Raw genomic sequence first — 24,572 nt, forward strand, 5'->3', positions numbered from 1 at the left:
GAGTAAGCCTGGGTAAAGATTGAGGATCCAAAAAAAAGGCAGAAGGACGAACTTCCTTGCAAAGAACAGACACCCACCCAGTCCCCGGACTTCTGGAAGTCAAGGTGGAGGTGGGAGGAATGCGGCAGGGGCTGGACTGTGTGGAGCGCAGCATACAGGCATGGGGAGCACCGGTCTGGAAGCTAATGCTCGGGCAGGCTCTGATCAGGCTGGTTTCATACAAGGGAGTCAGATTTGATGATTTGTAATGTCTTTTGTCATTACAAAATTCTGTGTTTCTGAAATGAAAATCATAAAAGAATCCATACAATGCCCAAATGAGCCCCCTTCATCATTCTAGCAGACACTACTGTAGACAATTAACTATGTATATTTCAGTCCCCACGGTCAGAAGGCTAGATTGATTCTCTCTTCTATTTGAATAGCCTCTAATGCAATTACTTACATACCGAGTCAAGGATAAGGAGGAGTAAAATGTTTTAGGTTTGTTTTGTGTATGTGCTTTCAGGTAAAATCCAAGTATCCAAGCAATGGATAAAAATCTCTGTAATTCAATTCAACATTCTTCTACTATCTATATGTTTAAAGCTCTAAATGCATTTCTAATTATACTGTGGTTATAATTATACAATGTTATAAATTAGCAAATAATCACATTAAATGAGGAAGGAAAAATGCCTACTTTGGGAGAATAATAGTTAAATAATCTGGGACACTCTTTTGAACATGAACCGGGTATAAAGAATACAGTTTTCCTATCTCTGGTTATTTTCCAACTTCCTGTGAATAAAATATTTCCAGGCCTTTTAAAAAAAAAATAAACATGGAATTTTTTGGTGAAATACTGTCAGAGTATTAGCTCTCAGGGTAACACATGCACTACTCATAATGAGAGGGAGCACATCACAAAATCATGGGAGGGGTTACGTGTGCATAAGCAACACAGAATATCTCCGTGTATATAAGGAGAGGGTCGTAAAAGTTTGTTTGGAAAACTAAGATAAATCCTATCTGGAATGGAGCCTTTGTATTTAAAAAAATCTTTTTTTACTTAAATATCTTGTGTTTCTTATTGGTATTTAGAATCAAAGATTCAATGAACCAGTCTAGGAAAATAATATACATTTTTTTAAAACTGATCATGAAAAGAAACTCTAATGTCTTCACAGCTTTAGACTTGCACTTGTCTGAAATGATCTTTTCCCGTTTCTCTATTTACCTATTGTTTTGTCTTTTATTTACCTAAATGCAGTAGAAATCAACAAACCAGAGAAATCCAAGAACAGAATTCTCAATTTTGAAAAATTCTTATTTTCTTAAATTTAAGTCTACAATGTCAAAGTCTGGGGAAATAGTGGAAAGGGTCTCATTTAAGGTTCTAGAGTACTAATATAGTATAATTCAGGCCAGTTGTTATTACTGCCTTTATTATAGATGCACAGAATACTAAACATTTGCTACAGTACTGCCCCTATAATGAAACCATACATTATGTATAATCTATACTGCATTATCAAAATTTACCAAATTAAAAGATTAAAATGTTACATATTAAAGTTGAGGAAATACAAACTGACCAAAATTCCTGCAGAACCTTGTGTTCCCATTCTGCATATTCGAGGATCCCATGAAGATGCCCACAGTTATTCTGCAAATAAGTCCACACCATCCATCCTCTAAATTTCCCAACCTAAACCAGGTGTTCTGGACTTTGTAACTATTTCAATCTGATCCCACTGCCTTGAAATCCACCCTGTTCCTAACATAGATACACTAACATAAAACACCAGTGACTGCAATAACATCAAGGTATAGCTGCACTCCATTTAACCAAACTTAAGTCCAAAAATCACCTGTGGCACTGAATAAAAACAGATTCTGATTCCGGAAGTCGAGAGCGATGCAGAGCAATCTGAACTTTTTAAAAATGCCAAGGGCAATTCTGCTAAGGACCACATTTCAGAAGTCAACGGGCTCCCGATATCTCCATTTTGCCTTTTTTTTTTTTTTTTTTTTAAATAATCATCACTTGGGGCGCCTAGGTGGCTCAGTGGGATAAGGCCTCTGCCTTCGGCTCCAGTCATGATCCCAGGCTCCTGGGTCGAGCCCGAGTCGGGCTCTCTGCTCAGCAGGGAACCTGCTTCCCCCTCTCTCTCCTGCCTGCTTATGATCTCTGCCAAATAAATAATCTTAAAAAAAAAAATCACTTACCAAGGGTCTATCAATCATCTTCTTAAATAATCTTTCATTGGAATCTGTTTATCTTCTTCGGACTACACCCTCTTCAAGTTACAAGAACTGCAAGATTAGCATCAGGTCAGCCTGGTCCCTCCTGCTGCAGCCCAGCCTGGCTTCAAGACCCTGAGCAGCTGCTCTGACCATCTGTGAAGCTGCGAGGCCAGGCCTGCCTTATCCTCTTCACTCACGCTCATCTGAGAAAGTCAGCAGAGCGAGAGGACCAGCCTGGGCCATCTGGATCAGATCTGCTCCCCGACGTGGGAGTGGCATGAGGATGGAGAACTTCCTTGGGAAGCAGGTATTTATGGTAACAACACAGTTTTTGTTTGAATGAGTTTTTGCAACTCTATCTTCACACAGTGTCCAAGAAAATATGGGACAAATCTGAGTTCTCTTTAACCACATTAAAACTTTTAAATAGAGTAATTTTGTCTTCTGGAACTCACAAGTCAGTACCAACTGTGGATGCAACAGCATTGAACGGTGATTTGGACTCTGCTAATCATGAATTATGTACTAAGTCCTTTGGTGGCTCTGCAATGTTTCAACTTGGCTAGGCTGAACTACATTTCCCAGAATGCACCTCCCTGGGTGTTTCCAGGCGGTGTGGGCCAGGACTCATTAGGCCAGGTGACTGTTAAGTTACCTGCAACAGCTTCCTGAGGGACGCAGCAATCTGTCACTACCTCCTAACAGATCTTTTTTTAATTAAAAAAAAAAAAAAACCACACACAAACATCTGGATATCTACTATGCACTGAACGCACTGATAGGTGTTTTCTGAAGCTGTTAATATCATTTCCTGACAATAAACACAGAAGGTGAGTTTTGGGGACTTACAGAGACTGACCAAGAAACAAATACCTGAGAGTTAGGTCTTCTGACTACAGGTCTGTGCTGCTACTAATACTAAAGTTGTTTTGTTTTTGAACAACGTTTTATCCACCCCCCCCCCTTTTTTTGGGGAAGATTAGACCAAACACCAGTCTTTGCTGATTCCATCCATCATTCTAAATATACAACACAGCCTGGCAGATATAATAACCTGCCTTCGAATTCTTCCATCAGGATCCACAGTTGGTGGTTTATTATGAGGATCCAAGTTACTGAACTTTCCCAGTTTTCCTCAGATCTACTGGCTTCCTGCTTTAGTTATCATCATGAATGTCTTGACTACCTCCTTCACAACATCTGTCCTGGTCAAAAAACATGTGTTTCTAACATTGCTTTATCTCCATGAGTTTCTATTAAAGTATCATGTTTCCGACTTGCTTGTAGTTCAACTTACATAAAATTTGCTGGACTTTGCCCTGAATAACAGTAACACATTTTCATGCTGGCGAGCACTCTACGCTCTCTCCCCAGCTGCAGGCGAAGACTGACGGGCTGACCTGGAAAGAGTTCGGCTGGGGTAAAATGAAACGTGTTGCAACATGTCCCCCCATGATGGCTCCCGCTCCACGTGCTTTCCCAAACCGCACCAGAAAGGAGGATCGTTATTGCATAGTCGCACCTGGTAACCTGACACCAGCTGACACCTTTCTACTGTTTATTTCCAATGTCTCAATGTTCTACTCTTCTAAAGGGCTTCGTGTCTTCTGAAAGCTTGGCACTTTCCCTCCGTGCCCAGGGCTGCAGATGACTGATAAAAACATTAAATAAAACCCATCTTAGTTCCAACCTCTACATAATGCTCACTATTTAAATGACTCCATTCAAAGAAGTGCCTGTTTTCTTCTGCTCTTTGTTCCTTCTGTCTGAACTACTTCCTTCCCTTGGACAAAACTCATCTCTTCCAGTTCCAGTGTGTCTCAGCTGTCTCAGGGCAAGGGAGAGGAAGATGGGCAAGGGGTTCTGGAAGTTTACACAAATGCCATCCATGGGCTCTGCCGTGTCTGCCTGCTTGGTCCACATACAATCATCCGAGCACCTCAGGAAGAGTCAGGCTCTGTCGATGGGCCAAGTGTGACAATGGGCAAAGTCCCTTTATCTTCTTGGCTCTGCTTCTTCATCTGTAAAATGAAGCGACTGGTCTCTGTAATGTGTGATGTTCGATGCTTAGATATAAACTACAGTTTTAGTAAAGCTTGATCTGTCTTGATAGAAGAAAAACCAAACTTTCTCAAACAGACCATGTTTGCTTATGATCTTGGTGACTTTTTTTCTGTTGGCCTACACAACATCTCGTACCTTTCTTCTGGATGGAACCCTTTATGAATGAAGCAGATGCTGAAAGCAGTAAGGAGAAAAATCTGGGAAATCTGAGCTGCATCTCCATAACAGAAAGTGCAGGGCCATGTAATCTAGCACCCTGGAGTGATTTTACACAGAAACAAAGTTTTCAAATGAGGGCTTCAAGGAAATGATCCTCCGCTATCCAGCTACGGTCTCCGGAGGTAGCCAAAGGATTTAGACGGTGAGACGCCGAGTGGCATAAAGCCAACTGGGCCAATGAAAAGGTATGCGTTGACCCAATACTAAGAAGTCCTTCACGTTACACGGACAGTGGCCACAGTCTGAATGCCTACAGGACCCGTCAGGTCACAGGAAGGAGTGAATGTCCACCGTAACACTGTGGGCAGGGCGGGACACAGGACAAACTACAGAGTGCGTGCCTACATGTAAGGCATCCAAATTCAATTTTTTAGAAAATGGTCCAGGTGAAACAAAACCTACTGGGAGACCAGAATCCACCCAAACGGCAGCAGCTTACCACCTCTCACCATAGGAGTGTCAGCTGTCTGGAATTCTTTTTTGACACTTCCAGTAAAAAATTAAACCCCGTTATTCTGGGGAGTACGGGGACATATGGACAGATGTACTTGGCGGGCAATGGAACATCAAAGCTTATTTGAGGGATGACATCTCTACTTATTAGTAAGAAAACTTCTGTTAGGAAACAATCCTTTTTCAGAGGATAATAATAGCGCCAATTCCTAGGTTCTGGAGAGGACTGAAAAAAAGATTATGGCTGAAGATACTTAGCACAGCACCTCACACACAAATGCTGGCCAGCGTTGTTATTACTACTATGAAACTGTATCATGTCATGGAATGCGAACTACATTCTTGCACAGAAGCCCACAGAGGAGGTCTGGAAGCCAAGGATGGGCTCAGACAACAGCTCTACCATAAGGCACCATGAAGGCTTCTGTGCTTTCCAGATCCTGCTGCTGCTCGGGCCTGTGGGTCTCTGTCACGTGTGAAAACATGACATCTCTCTCTTCCTTCCCCTCCTCCACACCCATTCGACCCCAACCTAAGGTCCCAGCCCGGAGAGTCCAGGAAAAAGGTAGAGCAAAGGATTCTAAAACCTCTACCCCCTGTGTTTCCCTCTCCTCCCAAGATTTTCAAAAACCCATTTTCAAACTACCACACCACTGGTGATCCCACCCATTATAATGATACCCCTACAAATCCGAAGAATCCTTCATAAGGAAGTGGATGTCTTTAAAATTTCATAGAACGTAGCTGGCATGCTTTGGCATGACCGAACACCTCTTCCCATAGCTTCTGTTTGTTTTCCCCTCTCTCCAACCCCCCCCCGGCTGAAGGTAAACACTGCTGTGTGGGATCAGCACGTTCTACTCGGCTTCTGAAAAAATAGAATATGCTAAAATTTGAGTTCATGCTCGATTCCAAATCTTTGATAGTCCCTGGGTCAAATGTGGAATCTTTCTCAGTCTTCTGCAATGTCACTCTGATAAAGAACTATTTGGAATTGACTGAGCGAATGACAAGCAAATACATTTATCTTTGGAAAGCAAGAAATACACAAAGACTGCAAATATGACCCTTGCTTAAGAAATTAAGTTATTTTCAAAAGGGCTTAATAGGAACACGATACTTGTTTCCTTTTGAAAAGTTCAGGATAGATCATCAAATACTGACAAACACACATTAACTATAGGATTACAGATGAGATCATTTTAACACTTTAAAAGCAAAGGCTTTTCAAGGTATATTATTTCATCTGTTTTGGGGAAACTCTGCTTTACTCACGATTAAGACATACATGAGTATATCTTGCTTTACAAAGGGTAAAAATCAGATGTCAGCTTCTTTTGAATTATGAATGATGCTTCCAATGTATTTCCTTTTGAAAATCTTATTTTTCGGGGCCCCTGGGTGGTTCAGTCAGTTAAGTGTCTGCCTTCAGCTCAGGTCATGATCCTGGGGTCCTGGGGTTGAGCCTGAGCCTCCTTCTCCCTCTCCCTTCTCTTTCCCCAGCTGCTGTTTTTTCTCTCTCTCTCAAATAAATAAAATCTCAAAAAAAAAAAAAAAAAATCTCAGGGCACCTGGGTGGCTCAGTCATTAAGCGTCTGCCTTCGGCTCAGGTCCTGATCCCAGGGTCCTGGGACTGAGCCCCACATTGGGCTCCCTGCTCGGCGGGAAGCCTGCTTCTCTCTTTCCCACTCCTCTGCTTGTGCACCCTCTCTCGCTGTGTCTCTCTCTGTCATATAAATAAACAAAATCTTTTTTAAAATTTCATTTTTCCATGCATTACAGGACACCTACAATGAATAATATTGTCAAGTGATATTATTAGAATATACTGAATTTTTACTACTATTTGTTTTTCTCTTCCTTAAAGGGAAAGAATTTTTTAAAAAGCCACAAAGATTATGTGTAAGGGTTAACTCTACTTTATCTGCCTATACTTTGTTCTAATGGCAGTAGGTTGCCTAAATAGCTAACAACTTCCCGCATGTCTTGCAAACTGTATCTTTTTCCTGGAACAGGCAGGTTAGGGAGTGGGGCAAGCAGGCAACCCCTCATGCATTCGGAAGACCAACAATTAAGTAGGGGCTAAGGGGTGCCCTTGATTTAATTAAGAAACCTATAAACTTTGCAGAGTCATCTTCACAGTAAAATATGAAGAAATCCTAGATGAGGAAGGAGATATACTAATCAATCAGCTTCCCTAAAGGAAATTAAATTGATTTTATAACAGCTCCCGGACTGTGCAGGATTTTCCCGTGAGTCAGGTCCAGGAGCAGAAATGGTTACCAGGGCTACGTTTGTATTTTCGTATTTGCATAGATAGTGAACGTATTATTTTTGTTCCACGAGAGTTTTTTTTTTTTTTTTACTTTTTCTCTTTGATCACGTCCATAACAGTAGACGCAGATCCACCCATTACTGAGAACAAATCCTAAGGTAACATCAAAACAAAAAGAAGAGAATGAACAGAGCTAGAAGTAGGAGGCTCTCCCAGGCTGGACTGGCAACATAATTCAGAGAGTGCAGTGAAAAATAAAAATGCAGAGTCCGTGGTTCAAAAATTATTAAGAATTTCAAGAGGGCCACAGCAGAGCTTGAACCCAAGCACAGGGCCTTTCTGAGCTCAGAGCCGTGCAACCCACCCCCTGGGTTACACACCCATGAAGCTGGCCTGGGCAAGACACCTGCCAGGCTCTCGGGGTTTCTCTGAAACAGCGAGAAGGCCTTCCCCAGGAAGCAAGCAGGGTCAGCAGTGTTAGCTTCAAGGACGAACTCTAACAGCAATAAATCACATACATGGAAATGAACTAAAAACTGCTTGGAGACCCAGCTCTTTGCAGAAGAGGGGGGAATCGTGAAGATGTATGGGTTCTTACACGCCCTCCGACGAGCAAAATGACTGACACAGAACAGGTGCTTCCTCTCGGCAGAAATGCAGAATAACGCAATTGGCAACTAACATTTTCATCAAGTAATCCTCTTTTGGGGAGCAGTTCTTCCCTTGGAGACCGCTCTATTCTTTAGAGGCATTTTTCTCTCCTCTCATCAAACAATACATCACCCACATAGAATAACGTTCAAGATTAAATCCCAGGAACAACGGCATCTTAAAATATCTAAAATATCTGGCAGAAACAACCCCATTCTCCACCATCAACAGACAGTGAGAGAGAGAGAGAGAGAGAGAGAGAGAGAAAACAAGTCTCCATTCACCAGCTGGAGCTGGCCGGAGGAAGATCTGCCTTTCTCAGCAAATTATATTATCTACAGGGGACTCACACGGAATCTTAAGTCTGAGTTGAAGGGAGTCCCTATTTCCCAGCCCACGGGTAAACTTTAAATAGCCATTAAAATGACATTTCAAAATAATAAAAGAACTCAAAGAACCGGAGGAACAAAATAAATGGTGTTGTAAAGGAAATGGAAACATTACCATAATTAGAGCTTTTAAAAGAGACACTTTAAACATTGGTTGAAGGCTGACTTGTTTACAATAGCACTCAAGGCACGTTGCAAGAGCCTACCCCGGAAAGCATCCGTATTTACGAGAAAGGGGAGGTGAAGAAAGCTTCTGTAAGGTCACTGGAACTACTTCCTGAAACCTAGTTTAAAAACAAAACAGAAAACAACAACAGCACAAAACCGAAAACACCATTCCGGCCTTCTCGGGGACATAAAGATTCATCTAACCTGGCTTTGCCATCCATACGCCGTGGGTCCCCATCACAGTCTGCACATGTAATAACCTCACTCCCCTGTCACTCACCATCACGAAAAAATGCACCACCACCCACCCCCCCCCCCCCTTATGAAACCTAAACGGTGCGGTTTCCAGTGTGGGCATTTATTCCCAGTTAGTGAAATGACACCCTGTCCCATAAGTGTTTCCCAGACAGGAACTTCATTCAACCTAGAACCCTACCCGGGCCCAAGCAGAGATGAAGTACTTTTTAAGTCCTTCTGATAACAGTAACTGGCAGGTGTAACTGACAGGCTAGAATTCAGCCCCCTGGTCTAGAACTTGAGAGAAGATGGAGGGAGACGGAAGAACTGTGAGTCTGAAAAGGAGGGAGACCCACGGAGGCCGAGAAGTGCAGAAAACAGAGGCAGCACCCACTCGACCAAGGGAGCTTGGAACAGGGTCCACAGCCATGGAGAGGCCGCCAGATGTACCAGATGTGCTAAGATTGTCCTTGGCAAGGGGAGTGACTGTGCTGGTGAGAGCGGGGGCTCTGCTTCCATATAGCACTTGCCTCTAGGACAGCAGATAGCACCCCCTGAACCGGCAGGCCACAGACCTGTCCTGGGTAGGAAGGAAAGGCTACCTGACTTCATTAGGACAAGCAGAAGTTCCTTGGCACCGTGCAAAAGCACCATTCACCAGGGAGTGTTACAAAGACAGACGTGTTTCGGTAAAAGGAAAATGTCCAGGAATTTAAATTTTAGAAACTGTGGCATACCACCAGTAGCTTACGCTGTGAAATCTCGATGCGCCCTGCAAAAAACTACTCTCTTCGAAGTGTTCTCTTTAGTACTAAAAGCACTAAATAGGTACTTCCTTACTGCAGAAAGACTTGGAAAACCCCCAGCCCTAAACTAAAAGCAGTCACCTCAGCCAGCAGCTTTCTGGCTTCCCCTCGCTGTTATTAAGGATCCTTCTGTTTGACGGAGGGTTTCTCCACCTCTCACCAACCATCTTTTCTCTTTCTGTGTCCAGAAAAATCTGAAAACCTCGTGTTTATACGGAGCCCGTTGCTATGCAAATCATTAAAACACATTACAAAAATCTTTCCTTTGAGTCAGGAGGAGAACAGAATGGGGAAAAGGGAACCGCTAGCAAGAGTCCCTCTGCTGAACAGAGAAGCCAGCAGAAAGGAGCTGGAGAGACAAAGCAACATGGAAAAAATTATGGTGGTCCGAGCCCTTGAGTCATTTTAACCAAAGTGGGAAAACTGACATTTTCAAAGCCCCAAGGTAATGCATCTTAGTTTGCAGTGGGGTTAACAAACCCTGGTCTTAATCTCTGTAATTCCTATGGTTTCATGACTCATTTTCCATCTGTCTACGACTGTGTTCTTTGTCTCAGCTTTTTCACACTTCTGTAGGAATATCAAGAGATTTTTTCCCCCTTCTATGTGGACTCCTATGTGTGTCTCCTTTTGATCTCTTTCATCTTCTTGTTCAATTATCACCTAAAGGGAGGGCCTGAATTGTCCATTTCTTCTCCAACTCGATCACAGCATCTTGGAAGATGTCCTTCTCTTATGAGGAGATTTGCTCTTCAAAAATCATATCCGGGAGATGAGATGAAACACAGTATGTCAAAATTAATGTAAAAAAAAAAAAAAAAAGCAGAGCTTCTCAATGTTCTAATTTTAAAAAGTCTGGATGTGATCATTTTCAATTTTCTAATCTAAAAAATCTGTCCCTGATAACTTTAATAAAGTTAATCACTCTCTGAGATAGTTTACAATCAAGATCATTCTCAAATTTTTGTTGTGTTGTTCCTAGTAGTCTATTAACCTGCAAGTTTTCAAGGGTGGTATTGTCTAGGGACAAGAGATGGAATATACAACTTTTTTTTTTTTTTTAGATTACTTATTTATTTATTTGACAGACAGAGATCACAAGTAGACAGAGAGGCAGGCAGAGAGAAGGGAAGCGGGCTCCCTGCCGAGCAGAGAGCCGGATGCGGGGCTCGATCCCAGGACCCTGAGATCATGACCTGAGCCAAAGGCAGAGGCTTTAACAGACTGAGCCACCCAGGTGCCCCAGGATACGTCCTCCTTCCACTACCATGGGTCTTCATATATGTGGGTTCACCTACATCCCCCCAAAGCAACCAGAGTACTCATTCTAAACTCTTTGCCCTTATTCAGAAAGCAGAAACGGCTGGGCCCTACTAATGCTATAGAACCTGTTTTATTCTCAAATAGAAGTGGCCAAACCCTTGCAAACATGTGTTGGGTGAAAACAAGTTTGGTTGGCTTCAGACAAAGGCTTATTTTTTAAGCACAGATGGTTGAATGGCTGCCTCCTCCAACGGGCTGCCCACAATGAAAGACAGACTCCCATTTCTAATCTATGCAAATATCTTACTCTGCGGGGCATCACAAAGACTAACTGTTCCACCGTCTGAGTGGCGGGTCCCAGGTGCTCTCCAGATGCCAAGGCACAGCTCCACCTGAGATGTCTGGTGACGGGGAGAGCAGCGAATGGCTGAAGAGTTAGTCACTAGCTGCTCCTAAGGAGCGTTGTCCGGGCCTTCTGTGAAACATTCCTCTGGAATGCTGCCCTACCACCACCACCGCTTCTTCCTTGGCTGCTCTGCCTGGAGGATGGTTTCAGTATCCAGTTCAGATCCCCAGGCTTCTAAAACCTCCCAAGAAGGCTCTGATTCCCAGCTCCTAATGACCATGAGTAGCCGTCTTCACCCTGAGTTTGGCTCATTCGTTGGTGTCTAACACAAAACCCAGGAACCCTGAGCATTTTTAAATGGTATTATAGCCAAGCCAGGTCTCCTTTGTTGCTCTTATCTAGTCCGAACGCCCACAGCCCAGGATATGTCTCCTGAATCACACCTGCGTCACTTCCCAAGGTTATGCCCTTTTCTCTCTCTCCTTTCTCCATCAATTTTCCTTTCTGTACTTAACAACTTCTCTCTTATTTCCTCATTGCCCCAGCTAAAGTCTTTCACTTGCTCTGACATCCCTTGGCACATTCTAGTGGGTCCCTTGGAACAACAAAAATTTCTGCAATGCTGGGGAAAAAACCCAACCAAACAAAATCCCACAAGTCGTCATGCAAACCTAGGTCCTCGCTTTAAACATCCTCTACCATAAAGACAGGGATGTGCTTCTCATCTATACAGTTTAGTTCCGAGTTTAAGTCTAAAAATATCCTTCAAGTTTTATTTTCTTTGTTAGTTGATCAGCTCAGCCAATAACAGAGTTTGCTTCAAAATCCTGGGTTGGAAAAGATCTCGTTCACTCCTTATCGAAACTCATTTGAAATGAACCAAACCAAGTGAGCAAAAAGAATATTCTAAGGAAAAAGAATTCCTTCCTGATCTCCAGTCTCAACAACCCCTACCATCCTAATTCTTACTCTGTATGTCAGATTTTCAGATTTAAACACTTTCTGTGTCAGCCTGTGAATGCAAACACTGACAGTCAAATAATGTGGCATGAAGTCTACTTACCAGGAAAATCTAAAACTGTAACGAGAGGTAACTAATTTGTTAATTACCGAGTCTGGATGAATATCAGAACCACCTGAGAATATTGTTTATTTTAATCCATATATTCTCCCGATCCCTAGCCCCAGACATCCCGATTCAGACTTCTGTTACCAGCCTAGAACCACATTTATAGGAAATGCTGCAGGTCATCGTGATAGAGCAGGCCCTGGTCTCCTTGAGAACCACCAATCTTGTCCAACACCTTACGCAATGTGGGGGTCTACTCTACAAGATACCACCACCCTGTCTGTCCAGTCAGTGCCACCCCACTGAAAACAGGGCACTCACCCTTTTGTAAGTCTGTTTGTTCCACCTTTTTTGGCTTAAATTATCAGAAAGAGCATTCCTGTGTGGAGTCAAATAACCAAAGTCTTTCAACTCCTTGTACGTCACTTATTATGGGCCCAAATTTTGTGCTGCAGCGCTAACAGAATTCCCTTCCCACAAGCATCTTCCAATTTCCAGAGGCAGCTATGGCACTCTTGCAGGTCTTCATTTTTCTAAGCTTAACCAACGTATTTTGGCTTCATATATCACCACTGCTGAGTCCCTCACAGTCACTTCAGCAGCTCTTCCTCAATGACAGTCCTTACGGAAGAATGTTCTGGACCCTGTCCAGAGCAGCAACACTTCGTTGTTTTCTTACAGACTGAACTTTGCCCCAGATGTGTGAACTCACAGGCCGGGTTTCATCCTCGTTACCTACCGCCGTGCATTTCCTAGTCTGAGGCTAACGCCGTCCTCCCGACCCTGCGTGAGGTACTGAAGGAGGAGTCAGGAGCCAGGGAATATGGTCCCATTCTGAGGAGTTAATAACTTCCTGCCCGGGAAGGAACCCACGTAAGTGAACAAACTTGAAAATGGTGCACGGCGTCCACCCAAACAAATGATACTTGGGAGACTGAACACAGGTTTCTGGATGAGGCTGTGAGCTATTTCATGGCCTCTGCTGACAGAAAGAGCTCCTAGTTAATAGTAGGTTTTGATTAAAAAAAAAAAAGAAGATGCCACCTATCACCATAAAATGTATATAAAAATTTTAAGTGCCTCCTTGTCTTAAAAGTGTGAAATCTAAGAAACACGTGCAGTAGTCGAGACTGTTTCTTCCTTCTCAGGATGTCACTAGCATTGCTTCCCAAGTACTCCGAATGCCATCATCCAAGTAAAAGGTGAGAAAGAAAAGGTTCATTCAATTTCCTTTATTACAGAAAGAACCGTTTGATGAGATATGACCCCTCTGCATATTTTAATGGAAAACTCTGACCTTGTACTAACTGTACTAACACCAGCCAGCACCAACTGTTTCATTCATGGAACTGCACACTTAGCAGAACTTGAGAAACACAGGAAATCCCTCACTTTACAGATGAGGGAAAAGTGCCACTTCAAGGACAGCAGGTGGTTTCTTTGAGGGAAGACAGCCCAGGAGCAGGAGCAGAGGCCCGATTCCAGGTCTCCTCTCTACCAGTGGCTTCCTGTCCCTTCTGTGACCAAGGACAAGCAAAACTCTCGCCCTCTCAACATCCTCCTCACCTCTGCTCCCATCGTCAATACCTTCTCAAATCTAAAATCTGTTGCTACCTTTTGCTTGGGAGCATTTTAAGGGAAAGGACAGACCAAACAAGTACAAGGTGGTTAATTCTTTACGAGATCCTGGCACATTGATTCTACCCACAGTCTCCAACGGATGCTTCTCCATGGCTGGACACCACATTCAACCTCATTCAGCCTCAGGATCCGTGCTACCTTATTAGCATCACGGGGACCGACTGGGGTTATGAGCATCACGGATTCAAACCACAATTCTAAAGCTGCAAGGCAACCGGTAAACAATCCCCAACAGCTCCCCACTCCTCCCCACTGCACACCTACACACCCCTCCATCAACCTGCTCATCGACTTCGTCTGAAGCCCCGCGGTTAATCCACACCCTTACACGGAACTCAGGAAGAAATGCACCTACCTTGTGGCCTCTTGCTGCAGCCATGACACATTTGGCACATAGAACATGACTCCGAAGAAAAGCAGAGGCTCATTAGCAAATTTGTCCAGATGTTTCTTCAGAGGTTTCTCCAGCTCCACCCATCGTGCTTGCTGGCTCTTGCTGAGAAACCAAAGGCCAAAGTAGTGCGTCTAGATAAAAGGGTAAAACAGCATCAGTTTCGGCTTGTGGGGGGCAAGACTCCAGCACCTCGTGTAACATTTGGTCTCCCAGCTCACACATGAGGATCCAGCTTTGACTTTCTAACTTTGGGGCAAGCTCAAGAAAGCACTCGCACGTGGTCTACGCTGAGTATCGTACCCACGGTTACCGCTGGACCACGTAGGTACCGGTGCTCCTGTGTTTGGTAAGGAGGTGGGGGCAGGGTGGGGGCAAATGTTGGCTTTTCTCCTCGGCTCCCAAAGCTGACTTTCCCATGCCTTCTGAGCGCCTCACTGTCTCACGGGGAACATGCTGGCAAAGGCAAACACATTTCTTGCACCTGCTGCAAAGTAACTTATTACTCAACTCCTAAGACAAAACCTGCCAGCTGAAGGCTTCCACACTGTAGGCTAGTTCCACACACCAGTTCCAGAGTTTAACAGAAAACGGATTCACTCGTTTTGAGTTTTATGAAGTACTTTGAAAAACATCAGCCTCTCCCACTTCATTATACATGAACTGCAGCAAATCTCTCCCCGACATCAAGCTTTGAGAATAGAAGGATGTCTTCACAGCTGCCACAGGAGCCCCTGGTGGCTGTTCTTGGCAGATTATGGTGGGATTTGATAGATGAAAGTGAGATTTTCACCCTTAGACGTGAAGCCTCAACCAGTTTAGTTTTGAACAATGTGCTAAATGATTAAAACGGGTACTTTTATGCATCCAATCCTGTCTTTACATTAATTCATGCTAGGATTTCAGGATTAGCACAACAATCACCAAAAAATAGATCACTGCTTTTGAAATATTCTTTTATATTTCAATTACAGCTTAGAATGGTTTACAGCACACCTGGAAATCTGCCTTCAAAAGAATGTTTTCATTGCAATGTTTAATTTCCAAAGGCATTCTTGTGCCGATGTTCCCACCGCAGCTGGCAGTCTCCTCAACAAGACCACAGATCAATCCTTGCCACAACCCTACCAAAATCTGTAATAAAAGTTTTGACTCTGACTTCACTAGAAACCCAGACATGTCCTTGCTTAAAGGACCCACATACTCTACAGAATATTTGCAAATGCACGTGCCTTCAGAGGAGAACAAGGACTTCATCAACTTAACTCCACGAGGTTCTAAAGGGCAAGTTCACAGGAGGAATCAATGCATTTCTGGAGCAACAGAATGCCAGCAAACAGAGCCAAGGTTCGATTTCCATCAGCTTGGACCAAATGCTTGATTGAATTCTGACCCTACCATTCACTTTCCAGCTTTAAGGGAGTCTGTTAGTTGTTCCAATGCGATGGATGATGTAGAGGAAATGAAATGTGGCTGGACAGAAGGAAAACAGGCTGTGAAGTCCATTCCTCTCACGGCGTTTGCACTCACTATCTTAATAACTCCATACAAGTTGCTGAGCCTCCAGAGTGTCAAAACTTTCTCATCTGTAAGGTGGGGATAATGCGTACAGCCATCGCCCACAGGCTGTGAGGGCCATAAATGAGATCATGTCTTGAACTGTGCGCACAGCACACGTTAATAACTACTTCAGCAGTGGAGCTAAAGTGGAGCTTTCTGTCACTGCTACTGTTATCATCAACCTTTTCACAACCACCACCACCACCACCACCACCATGACCACCACCATGACCACCATCATCAACACCATCACCACCATCAATACCACCACCATGACCACCATCATCAACACCATCACCACCATCAACACCACCACCATGACCACCATCATCAACACCATCACCACCATCAACACCACCACCATCACCACCACCATCATCATCACCACCACCACCACCACAACCATTACCACCATCACCCCATCATCACCACCATGGGTAAATGAAAGCAGGCAAGTCTCAAGAATCTTTTTCACCAGCACTCCTGGCATGTCTATGAACCACAGAATTAGAAAACAGAAGTTATCTGAAAATAAATGAGAAAAAGCAGGCAAAAGGAGAAGCTGGAAGGCCTATAAATAACATAAAAACCTGAAAGGTTTAAGAAAAAAATAAATCGCAAAATAGTGTCTCCCCTAAGATTTTATTTAGAGGCTTACGGGTGTTAGGGGACACTGGACTATCACCCTGATACTGTCCTAGGGGGTCTATGATATAGGCTTAAGCCAACCTGAAAATGAGGTAATCTGGGTACTTAATTTAATAAACTGTGTGGAAAGGGGTCCAAGGCAATTCTGTCTTCTACTAAATTCCTGTATGGTGCACAGGGTATGCCACTGCCTTTCGGGTGGCTAGGAGTGAGTGCATAGAATAAATGAGGTCATATATGTAAATAGTTACATGCTATGTAATAGTTATTTTCATTGGAAAAGAGCCCTTTCATAAGCCTGGGTGGAGAACGGGAAGACAAGCTTTGCAATTGCTTAACAGGTCAAACCATGATTTATTAACTTTCACTAAATGCAGTCCTGACATTTGGGGGCATAATTTCATGATCCATACTTCATTCAAACAACAACATGCACTCCAATGAGTAACATTCAAAACAGAACAGGTCCACTGCATCCACATTCTACAATCAATTTTGCCCCCCTCCCAAAACAAAAAATTTTTAAATGTTTACTACTCCTGTGCTTTCAAGGCTAGTATTTTAAATTTTCCTTTCTCACTCCAACCCACCCAATCATTAAATCAGACCTGATCTCCCCCCCCCAAAAGCACACTAAGAATGTTCCATGGCAGACACACGCACTTGCATGTACACAGACACAAGCACTCACGTGTCTATGATGAAAAGGAGGATGAGGTACAAGAGAAATCAAAGTAACAGTCTTGAGCCACAATGAAGAGCACAGAGCTGTGAATCACAACATAAACCACTTCTACTGCAAAAACCTCATTCATGGCATAAAGTGTTTTTGTTGCTGCAATGTGGTATTTTGCAGAGGACACAGAATATCTGAGTGACCCAATCTGCATTTGTCCAATGAGATACTACATAACTACTCAAGAAATGGGGTGTCCGGCACAAGGGCAAATTGAGAGAGGCAGGTAACCTGGAAGATATCAGAATAACCTAATTTAGAGATGCTGAATTCTGTTATCTCACGGGAAAGGAAATCCATTGACCAGATCCCCACCAGGTAACTTCCTCCATTGCCACCGTATCACCTCCGCCGTTTTCCCTCTAGTTATATCCTCCCCTGGAGTAGTCAACAGAGAATAAAGATCCAGTCTCAAAGTTCTCCCCGCATGGGTTTATGCCACCATGTCTATACAGTGGCTCCCAGGAAAAGGCACAAGAAACAAACATCTCCTTGAAGCTAGCAAGGTACACTGATCAACCTCCTGTGTATTAGCCAAGGGACCATTAATCCCATCAGGATGCCCAGCTGGGACCACACCATGCTGGCTCATAACTGACTTGCCAACTTAAAACTCCCGCTGAATCCTGAAAGCTGAGTTCCCCTGCTAACCACTGCCACATAGTTCAGGGGACCGTGGTAGGGTGACTGCAAATAGAAACCACCTCCTCCCTGACCCAGAGGATCCCATTCCACCGCCCGAGTAAGTCCCCCAGGTGCTTTTATTTCTCTCTGAAGGTGCAAACCTAAGCCAGGTCCAGCCAATCCTAATGATCTTCTGGGTGAGCTATAAATCCCATTTAATTTCTCTGGTTTTCCTTGGAAAACAGGTCTGGTGCTTTGGGTTCTGCAATGAACTCACTGCAATGAGGGAAAAAGACAGAAGAGCCAGTTCCCAGAGCAAGGACTAAAAAGGCACTCCTAGGAAACAGTGTGAGGAAAGACACACGTGGACATGACATTTTCATACGAGTGGTTTCCCGGTCTGTTTGGTTGGGAGTTTTTCACTTTAATGGAGGAAGCAGAAATGTATGCATGCAATCAAAATATGCTAGTTTTGAGGGGCAGACTGGTGTGTGAGCATTTTAAGACCAAAGGAAGATCCCTCTTCAGTTCCAAGAAAAAGATTCTAGTGAAGGAAGGCCTTTAAAGATAGTTTGGGCTTTGTCATTTGTTCATTTACCTGGAGAGATGGTGGTATCCCCCACGTGAGCTATTATTAATAGGGAAAGATTCTTTGAGGATTTTGTTTTTCCAGTTTTGCGACCAATGGTACGGCTTTGATGCTATTTGCAAGGGTTACAGATACAGCCTTGGCAATTACCAGGGATTAAACCCATGATCTTATCTCAAGCATTTTGAAGAGTTAATCATCCAGAAGCAAGAGTTTAAAATATCTTGCATTACGTTGCCTGTCATAGCCAGCACTTTGGTTGTAAATTGAGAAAGAGTTGGTATACCTCCACATAAAATAGATGGGAATTACACACCAGCATTAAAACTTTCACTGAGGCATGGAAAGTGCTTCAAAAGATGACTAGAAGCACAAGAAACAGCACCTGATGCCATTTCATTCCAAAGGCTTTGGAAAATAAACCGTTGGATAGGACTTGGAGGATGGCGGCGAACAGCCTGTGTGCCTCCACCTCTACTCTGGGCAGGTCTGGGATTTCTGTAACTGACGTGTCTGTAATTAATAACCGCCCCATCTTCCTCTGCCTCGCCCATCTTTCCTGAAAGTATGGGAAAAGAGATTGTAGAGTAACATGGGCCCAAGAAGCAAACCTCACAGCCAGGGGTGGAAAAATCACTCTTGGGAGGCTGGACGGCTCACTCAAAATATCCAGAAAGATGAAGACTTGTAAGTTAAGACGGGAAAGTATTTCACCTGCCATCTTCCTCTGCCTAGAAAACAGACACTGCTGCCAGTTTGCTTCCCAGAACTGACAGTATGCGAACAATATCTCACGTTATAATCTTCACAAAGACAAAATGCAATACACAATTCAAAGACCAGAGATCTCCCCGAGGTCTACTCTTCAGCGGACTCCTGATCGGTGTGATTTCAGTCCTGTACAAACACAAACATACACGGATATGGTGAGGCTCAGGCTCTCAGATGCAGCCAGCTCCGCTGTTACCAGGCCAGGAAATGAGGTATTCCACTGAACTAAATATCCGCATCATGGCACGTTATGTTACCAATCCCCACAAAATTCGCATAAAATTAAACCCCAGAAATGTCCTTAACGTAAGTTAGCTTAAGCTGGTTGAGATTCAGTACCTTTACAAATTCTAGCCATTAGTGAAAACAGCAAAATGTGGGTCGTTTCTACTGTAGTCCATAGCTTGGGACAAATCACCTTTTAGTTAAAAATGAAAACAAATTTGCAAAAGATAAAGGGGATAAGTCTGAGAACTAGGATATTAGTAGGGCTCTTAGTCTAGCCATAGCAGAGGGCCAAGAGTTATTGGATTCGCCATTCCCAAGAGCAAATTTCCTGATAAAGCAATGGTTCTATCTTGAATAGAGTTTAGCCGGGAAGGTACCTTTGTGAAAGTATTTATTCCTCCTCCATTTACTATTCTTTGGTTAAAAGCAGAGTCAGGAGGGGCGCCTGTGTGGCTCCGTGGGTTAAGCCTCAGCCTTTGGCTCAGGTCATGATCTCAGGGTCCTGGGATTGAGCCCCGTGTCAGGCTCTCTGCTCAGCAGGGAGTCTACTGCACCCCTACCCCCGCTGTCCCCGCTGTCCCCTCCTGCCTCTGCCTGCTTGTGATCTGTCAAATAAATAAATAAAATCTTAAAAAAAAAAAAAAAGCACAGTCAGGAATATCCCTAAAGGAAATAATTCCAGCATATTTCTACATTTTATTGGAATTCTTAATATTCTAATATGGTTCTTAATATTCCTTATTCTTATTAACGTGGCCTCCTTGCCTTTCTTAGAAGAGTACTACTGTTTAATATAATGTAATGAAATATAATGTAAATATAATGTAATGCCCATATTTGGGCATTAAATATAATGTAATGCCCCTATTTGATTTTAAATTTTCTAATAGCTACATTAAAAAAGTACAGAGAAGTGAAATTAATTTTAATAAATTTTATTTAAAATCATATAGTCAAAATAGTATGCTCTCAACATGTAACCAATATGAAAGTGATTAAAGAGCTATTTTAACTATTATTGTACTAGATTTTCGGAATCTGATGTGTTATATTACAGTAACTGCACATCTCAGTTCAACCTAGTCACACTTCAAGTGGTCGGGAGCCACATGTGGCCAGTGGCTACCATATTGGACAATTCAATCTTAATCACTGTTCAAGAAATTGAAAGACACTGGCTCAGTGTATGATCGCAGTTTCTAACAATTCAAGCCATCTAAAAGTGAAACTAGCAGACTTAAAAAAGGGTAAGAGCCCAGTCTTTGGAGGTGTTGTGGCAGAGTCTGGAGAGCCCACGTGGTGTCTCACAGAGGAGACACATTGAGAGCGTCCCCTGTGCCAAGCTCTATAATACTGTGGCAACACTACAAAAACTCCTTTAATCCTCCCCAAAACTCATGGAGGTTACTACCCTCACCATCTCTATAACAGAGGAGGAGACGGAGGCCCAGAGCCGCCAAGCAACTATCCAAGATTACCAAGGTAATGAGTGGCAGAGGCAAGGGCTCAGACTCAGGTCCGCGGTCACATTCACAGCCCTCGACCCCGCTGCTTCTCCATGCACTGATTTTCTAAATATGAGAGTCAGACATAAGACACATTGTTTTAGCTATTTCTCTCTTAACCTAGGTCAGTGATTTTCAGCTTGTACGGGAAGGTGTACAGGGTTGCAGGTGTCCATCCCCTCTGCCAAAGAACAGCTCCATTTGATACACTGAATTCCACCTATGATCTCATTTGAGGATAGGAAAAGGGTGACGTCCATAAATCCAAACATGTTTTAACCATATTATCAGAATTCTAATTTTCTGAGTCTCTTTTCCTTAATAGATTAAGTTCCTTAAGCAGGTTAAGTGTATGCCTTCGGCTCAGGTCATGATCCCAGGATCCTGGGATCAAGTCCCACATTGGGCTCCCTGATCAAGTCCCCACATTGGGCTCCCTGATCACGTCAGTTGGGGCCTTCAGCCTCAGGTCATGATCCCAGCTCCTGGTATCTCCCCTCGGGCTCCTTGCTCAGCGGGGGAGCTGCTGCTTCTCCCTCTTCCTCTGCCTTTGTGCTCTCGCTCTCTCTCTCTCTCTCAAATAAATAAAAACAAAATCTTTAAAATCTAAAAAAAAAAAAGAGTTCCTAGCCATAAATTCATACCTAATTTTTTTCCCTGAACTTAAAACAATTTTTAAAAAATGTTTTTTTCTAAGGCGTCCATTTTATTTCTTCTTTGCAGGGTTCTTGTTCAGTCTACCCAGCCAGCTCTCTGTCTCTCCTGTCACCCCATCCTCATTCTTTTTCTGCTGTTCGGTATTTTTCCTAAAATGCAAGGTGTTCATGCCACGCTCTGCCCTGAAACCCTCAGATGGCTTCACATCTCACCGCAGCGCTTTATTCTCCGAACGGTTCAAAGAGGATTTAACAGGAGGCTAAGATAATGGTGAAACACTGAGTTCAATACCTTTTTTAAAAAAAAAAAAAAACAGCATGTATGAGGGTGTTTCCCAAAGCATTTCGCCGCGGCTCCTTTTCTGCGGCTACACAGGCAGCCTGGGAACCCGAGCGGCAGAGTCTGCCCACCCGGGCTTGAGGCAGCCCCGCAAGGCCAGCGGGTCACCCTGTGCTGCGGTGTCTCCGTCTGTCCCACAGAGACAGCCACGGGAGCCACCTCATGGAGTTCAGAGAGATCAGTGAATGGATATGGGGAAGGTGCTCAGCCCAGGAGGCGGCGTGTTAAAAGGTGGCGGTTATTTTAATTATTTTGGGGACACATTTCAGAAACAGAATCCAGCTGAAACTCCCCAGCCACACACATCAAACCACTCTAAAGCAGATTCCTGCCTGCTTTCCTACACTCCTACCTCCCTGCCGGGACCCCTCCACGCACACGTGCATGCACACACGCGCACACACACAGACACAGATCAGTGCAAAATGAACTCTGCCCGTCCCTGAAAATCCATGTGCTTTCCTGTTTCTGTACCTCAGCATGGGTTGTTCCCTTTGCTTTGTTCCTTGTTTGTCCTCATCTCTAAACTCCAGGGCTGCTGGGAGCAGGGACCCTCTCCCATGCCGCTTCCCTCGGGCCTGGCCTGGGTCCTCTCGATGCCATCTGAAACGGCAGCACACTGGTCCCTTCAAGACCAGGCATGGCTCTCGACAAGTCTGCCACATGGATCTGTGTCCTTATACACTCGCTGAAACCCACCGAATGAACACCACCAAGAGTGAACCCCAACGTAAACTACGGAGCCGGATGCTACTGATGTGTTAACGTGGGTTCATCTGATCGTAACATATGGTCTACTCCGGTGTGGGGGAGGGTGTGGGACTGGGGGGGGCAGGAGATGTATAGGACTCTGTTTTCCTACTCTATTTTGCTATAAAGCCAAAACAGCTTTAAGAAATCAAATGCATTTTGGGCGCCTGGGTGGCTCAGGGGGTTAAACCTCTGCCTTCAGCTTGGGTCATGATCTCAGGGTCCTGGAATCAAGCCCCACATTGGGCTCTCTGCTCAGTGGGAGCCTGCTTCCCCTCTCTCTGCCTGACTCTCTGCCTACTTGTGATCTCTCTCTCTAATAAATACAATCTTTTTAAAAAATCGATTTTTGGGGTGCCTGGATGGCTCAGTTTGTTGAGCAACTGCCTTCGGCTCAGGTCATGATCCCGGACTTCCAGGATCGAGTCCCGTATCTGGCTCCCAGCTCCTTGGGGACTCTGCTTCTCCCTCTGACCTTCTCCTCTCTAATGCTCTCTCTCACTCATTTAAAAAAAAAAAAAAATTGATTTTTTAAAATGATAAAACAAAGTGACAAAACAAATGATAATTAGTGTAGATCAAAAGTTAAACAAAAATTAATTTTCCTTTCTTAATATAAAGCTGATCTATATATTGTTTTTTTAAAGTATTTTATTTATTTGACAGAAAGGCAGGGAGAGAGGGAACACAAGCAGGGGGAGTGGGAGAGGGAGAAGCAGACTCCCCGCTGAGCAGGGAGCCCAAAGTGGGACTCGATGCCAGGATCCCGGGATCATGACCTGAGTCAAAGGCAGATGCTTCATGACTGAGCCACCCAGGCGCCCCTAATATAAAGTCTAGGATACATCTAGACTCCAGGGCATTTCTAATGGTAAAGCCAAATAGCCACCATAATCTGGTTTCCAAGCCTTAATAAAGACTAAATATTTTGCTATATTTTAGACAGATTTTCACTTTCTCCTCTCCATCAGCTCTATTTGGAAAACAACCTGAATACAAAGAAAGTCAAGTGAGCAGAGCAGACCCCGTGTTCATTCCCTCCTCCTCCTGCTTCTGGGAGAACACATTCCTCCCCAGCATGTATATATGTGTGTGTGTGCGTGCGTGTGTGTGTGTGTGTGTGTGTGTGTGTAGATGAAGAACACAGTCGTGGATTGCTCGATCTCACCCTTCTGTTTGAGAGTAGCTGTAAGTATTGTCTCACAAAAGGCCAGACCTTCGATGTCATCTGTCACAGAACAAAAGCACACAATTAAAAAAAGAAAGTGATCTGCTCTAATGCGGATGCACCCACTTAGAGCGTGTCAGGATGAAGCCCGCGTTAACTGTCAGCCTCACCGGAGCATCAGAAGATCAATCACACTGCAACCCACACCTGACAGGAGAACCTGGACTTCACCGCTTTTGTCCTTTGTGACAACACAGTTGTGGGTTAATCCGGGTTTCACCTTTGCCCTCTTGCTGAGCGAAACAAAAGTCTACTCAGAGTAATTACTACCCTACACGTCTCCGGACACCCTCCGCTGGCTCCTCAGACTCGACTCTACCTGGTAACTCATGGAGATGCTTCTTAGCCCCCCAAAACGGCATGTCCTTCTGAATCCCTTGCATCCTCAAAACCCGACTCCCCATGCACTGGATGGCCTTGCTTGCTTTTCCACCTGCTGAAGTCCTAGCATCCTTCAAGTCCCCATTCAGAGAGTAAAGGCTCTGTTCGTCTTTCACCGAACATCCTCTCCCCCTCCGAGGGCCGCCATGGTCAGTGGCACTGGCTGTGTACTGCACAACACTAAGGAGAACTATTGCCTTTCAGGCCTGCCCCTGCACTGCCTTTGAGCATGGATTGCATCCCACCTTTACTTCACTTAAATGCTGGATTCCCCTATTCACCTGTGCATAGCTTGAAGACAGAATTATACCCTATTTATCTTCATTCATCAAGGCCTAACACAGTACTTGGCACA

The 24,572-nt window shown here is 44.0% G+C and overlaps 1 protein-coding gene across 3 annotated transcripts in view; it reads right to left on the minus strand.

Moving 5' to 3' along the window:
• The window catches only part of PTPN14 (protein tyrosine phosphatase non-receptor type 14), a 175,484-nt gene that overhangs the window by 81,083 nt on the left and 69,829 nt on the right, over positions 1–24,572 (minus strand). For all 3 annotated transcript variants that reach the window (XM_045071893.1, XM_045071894.1, XM_045071895.1), the window contains exon 3: positions 14,166–14,335. In XM_045071893.1, coding sequence (XP_044927828.1) covers positions 14,166–14,335 — 170 coding nt within the window. The remainder of the gene's footprint in view (positions 1–14,165; positions 14,336–24,572) is intronic.

Source organism: Mustela putorius, unplaced genomic scaffold, assembly GCF_011764305.1.
Source record: "Mustela putorius furo isolate JIRA1106 unplaced genomic scaffold, ASM1176430v1.1 tig00003993_pilon_pilon_pilon, whole genome shotgun sequence".
In the NCBI taxonomy this organism is placed as follows: domain Eukaryota; kingdom Metazoa; phylum Chordata; class Mammalia; order Carnivora; family Mustelidae; genus Mustela; species Mustela putorius.